This window comes from Salmo salar, chromosome 04 (assembly GCF_965601325.2).
Source record: "Salmo salar chromosome 04, fSalSal1, whole genome shotgun sequence".
NCBI classification, from domain to species: Eukaryota; Metazoa; Chordata; class Actinopteri; order Salmoniformes; family Salmonidae; genus Salmo; species Salmo salar.
This window is the reverse complement of record NC_138294.1, coordinates 3732501-3737500: the sequence shown is the minus strand read 5'-3', so window position 1 is coordinate 3737500 and position 5000 is coordinate 3732501. Positions and strand designations below refer to the sequence as shown.

At 41.4% G+C, this 5000-nt stretch overlaps 1 protein-coding gene across 1 annotated transcript in view; it reads left to right on the top strand.

Annotated features, from left to right (window-relative positions):
- The first annotated feature begins 758 nt into the window (after window positions 1-758).
- The window catches only part of LOC106594392 (uncharacterized), a 57749-nt gene continuing 53507 nt past the window's right edge, over window positions 759-5000 (top strand). The window contains exon 1 of the mRNA XM_082973927.1: window positions 759-1199. Coding sequence (XP_082830053.1) covers window positions 893-1199 — 307 coding nt within the window. The 5' untranslated portion in view covers window positions 759-892. The remainder of the gene's footprint in view (window positions 1200-5000) is intronic.

Sequence of the window (5000 nt, the reverse complement as noted above, 5' to 3'; positions counted from 1 at the left end):
TCATCAAACGGGGACGAGGGAAAACAAACACCCTTTTTTTGTTTCTTCATGCTGATCCCAGGTCACTATTTACAAGTTCCCTGAATGGAATAGGGTTTAAATTAGGGGGAGGGTGGAGGGTAAATACTGATTCTAGGTTTGTATCTGCCAGGAATATAATTTACAAGTTCCCTGAATGGAATAGGGTTTAAATTAGGGGGAGGGTGGAGGGTAAATACTGATTCTAGGTTTGTATCTGCCAGGAATATAATTTACAAGTTCCCTGAATGGAATAGGGTTTAAATTGGGTGGAGGGTAAATACTGATTCTAGGTTTGTATCTGCCAGGAATATAATTTACAAGTTCCCTGAATGGAATAGGGTTTAAATTGGGGGGGGAGGGTGGAGGGTAAAAACCGATTCTAGGTTTGTGTTCTGCCAGGAATATAATTTACAAGGTTTGGAAAGGACTTTTCAAATACTGTACCAAATAAATTAAAATAGCAAGACAAGACACTTCTATTATACTAGTGTACAAAGTTACAGATATTAATACAAGTAAAGAGAAGGATTTAAATAAACAACATCTATTTAGGAATTACAAAACGTTGAGACGATAAAAAGTTGATTTGGCAAGTTATCAGCGTCGGTCTTTTCTCTCCTTCCTGTACAGTAGATATACGTAGATGAAGTTCAGCGGAACATCCGCTTGGTGTGCTGCTGCTGCTGCTGCTGCTGGTTCAACTCAGCCTTGCTTCCTCAAAACCCAGCTTCCTCCAAACCCAGCTTCCTCGGTTGTTTTTAGCATGGGACACCACCACCACCACGGTAATGCTACCAGCTAGAGACATACTTCCCTAAAGACAACTGCTTTTAAAAACATTAACCTAACTCGGAGTAAACACACACCGACAATGCCAAGGAAAAGGAAAAATGGGTATAGCCCAGCGAGAGTACCCGGGTTGTCAAACGATAACAGTAACAACTACTACCGACTACCGGGAGCTGGTGACGGTGCGCCGCCGCCGCCGAGAAGTGAATTGAACACCGGGAGTAACTCTCACCATTACCGTAGTACTAATACGGTCGTTAGAACAAACTCAATAGACATCTCCTCTACTTGTCAGGACAAGGACGAGATAGTGAGGAACATGCAGGAGATGTTTTCTCACCTGGACCCAGAAGTTCTGTACATTGTGTTGGCCGAGTGTGACTTCAAAGGTATAAGGACTCTCTCACTGACAATACTGACAAGTTAAATGTACTTAGTTATAACAAAGTTTACTTAGTTTGATAGATAACTAGATATGAACTAGATATGAACTATGTACCTAACGCGATCGGGTGCGTTGCAATAGCAATGCTGGTCCCTTGACCCGATATCCCGTATTGATCCTATGATTATGTGATCAATGTTACATCAGATATTATGTGATCTCACCTCTCTCTCTGTCTGTCTGTCTGTCTGTCTGTCTGTCTCTCTCTCTCTCTCTCTCTCTCTCACCCCTGCTCCTCCACTTAGACCTGACACTCAATCTAAACCACTAAATGTTTTTTCTTATTTTCCATAAAGATGAGTGACTACAGTCAAAAGGCCTGGCTAGGATAACAATTTACTTTCCTATCGGATAACTCGGCGGTAGCGTGTACTCTTTCCTATCGGATAACTCGGCGGTAGCGTGTACTCTTTCCTATCGGATAACTCGGCGGTAGCGTGTATTTCAATGTCACGTGTACTGACTGTGAGATCACGTTGTTACATAATGTCCCGGTGTTATGAGGTCACTACAGGTCAACAGTACATATTGGGACTACAGGTCAACAGTACATATTGGGACTACAGTTCAACAGTACATATTGGGACTACAGGTCAACAGTACATATTGGGACTACAGGTCAACAGTACATATTGGCACTACAGGTCAACAGTACATATTGGGACTACAGTTCAACAGTACATATTGGGACTACAGGTCAACAGTACATATTGGGACTACAGTTCAACAGTACATATTGGGACTACAGTTCAACAGTACATATTGGGACTACAGGTCAACAGTACATATTGGGACTACAGGTCAACAGTACATATTGGGACTACAGTTCAACAGTACATATTGGGACTACAGGTCAACAGTACATATTGGGACTACAGGTCAACAGTACATATTGGGACTACAGTTCAACAGTACATATTGGGACTACAGGTCAACAGTACATATTGGGACTACAGGTCAACAGTACATATTGGGACTACAGGTCAACAGTACATATTGGGACTACAGGTCAACAGTACATATTGGGACTACAGGTCAACAGTACATATTGGGACTACAGGTCAACAGTACATATTGGGACTACAGTTCAACAGTACATATTGGGACTACAGTTCAACAGTACATATTGGGACTACAGGTCAACAGTACATATTGGGACTACAGGTCAACAGTACATATTGGGACTACAGTTCAACAGTACATATTGGGACTACAGGTCAACAGTACATATTGGGACTACAGGTCAACAGTACATATTGGGACTACAGGTCAACAGTACATATTGGGACTACAGTTCAACAGTACATATTGGGACTACAGTTCAACAGTACATATTGGGACTACAGGTCAACAGTACATATTGGGACTACAGGTCAACAGTACATATTGGGACTACAGGTCAACAGTACATATTGGGACTACAGTTCAACAGTACATATTGGGACTACAGTTCAACAGTACATATTGGGACTACAGGTCAACAGTACATATTGGGACTACAGGTCAACAGTACATATTGGGACTACAGTTCAACAGTACATATTGGGACTACAGTTCAACAGTACATATTGGGACTACAGTTCAACAGTACATATTGGGACTACAGGTCAACAGTACATATTGGGACTACAGGTCAACAGTACATATTGGGACTACAGTTCAACAGTACATATTGGGACTACAGGTCAACAGTACATATTGGGACTACAGGTCAACAGTACATATTGGGACTACAGGTCAACAGTACATATTGGGACTACAGTTCAACAGTACATATTGGGACTACAGGTCAACAGTACATATTGGGACTACAGTTCAACAGTACATATTGGGACTACAGTTCAACAGTACATATTGGGACTACAGGTCAACAGTACATATTGGGACTACAGTTCAACAGTACATATTGGGACTACAGGTCAACAGTACATATTGGGACTACAGTTCAACAGTACATATTGGGACTACAGTTCAACAGTACATATTGGGACTACAGTTCAACAGTACATATTGGGACTACAGGTCAACAGTACATATTGGGACTACAGTTCAACAGTACATATTGGGACTACAGGTCAACAGTACATATTGGGACTACAGTTCAACAGTACATATTGGGACTACAGTTCAACAGTACATATTGGGACTACAGGTCAACAGTACATATTGGGACTACAGGTCAACAGTACATATTGGGACTACAGGTCAACAGTACATATTGGGACTACAGGTCAACAGTACATATTGGGACTACAGTTCAACAGTACATATTGGGACTACAGGTCAACAGTACATATTGGGACTACAGGTCAACAGTACATATTGGGACTACAGTTCAACAGTACATATTGGGACTACAGTTCAACAGTACATATTGGGACTACAGGTCAACAGTACATATTGGGACTACAGGTCAACAGTACATATTGGGACTACAGTTCAACAGTACATATTGGGACTACAGGTCAACAGTACATATTGGGACTACAGGTCAACAGTACATATTGGGACTACAGGTCAACAGTACATATTGGGACTACAGGTCAACAGTACATATTGGGACTACAGTTCAACAGTACATATTGGGACTACAGGTCAACAGTACATATTGGGACTACAGTTCAACAGTACATATTGGGACTACAGGTCAACAGTACATATTGGGACTACAGGTCAACAGTACATATTGGGACTACAGTTCAACAGTACATATTGGGACTACAGGTCAACAGTACATATTGGGACTACAGTTCAACAGTACATATTGGGACTACAGGTCAACAGTACATATTGGGACTACAGGTCAACAGTACATATTGGGACTACAGGTCAACAGTACATATTGGGACTACAGTTCAACAGTACATATTGGGACTACAGTTCAACAGTACATATTGGGACTACAGTTCAACAGTACATATTGGGACTACAGGTCAACAGTACATATTGGGACTACAGGTCAACAGTACATATTGGGACTACAGTTCAACAGTACATATTGGGACTACAGGTCAACAGTACATATTGGGACTACAGGTCAACAGTACATATTGGGACTACAGGTCAACAGTACATATTGGGACTACAGGTCAACAGTACATATTGGGACTACAGGTCAACAGTACATATTGGGACTACAGGTCAACAGTACATATTGGGACTACAGTTCAACAGTACATATTGGGACTACAGGTCAACAGTACATATTGGGACTACAGTTCAACAGTACATATTGGGACTACAGTTCAACAGTACATATTGGGACTACAGTTCAACAGTACATATTGGGACTACAGGTCAACAGTACATATTGGGACTACAGGTCAACAGTACATATTGGGACTACAGGTCAACAGTACATATTGGGACTACAGGTCAACAGTACATATTGGGACTACAGGTCAACAGTACATATTGGGACTACAGTTCAACAGTACATATTGGGACTACAGGTCAACAGTACATATTGGGACTACAGGTCAACAGTACATATTGGGACTACAGGTCAACAGTACATATTGGGACTACAGTTCAACAGTACATATTGGGACTACAGTTCAACAGTACATATTGGGACTACAGTTCAACAGTACATATTGGGACTACAGGTCAACAGTACATATTGGGACTACAGGTCAACAGTACATATTGGGACTACAGGTCAACAGTACATATTGGGACTACAGGTCAACAGTACATATTGGGACTACAGGTCAACAGTACATATTGGGACTACAGGTCAACA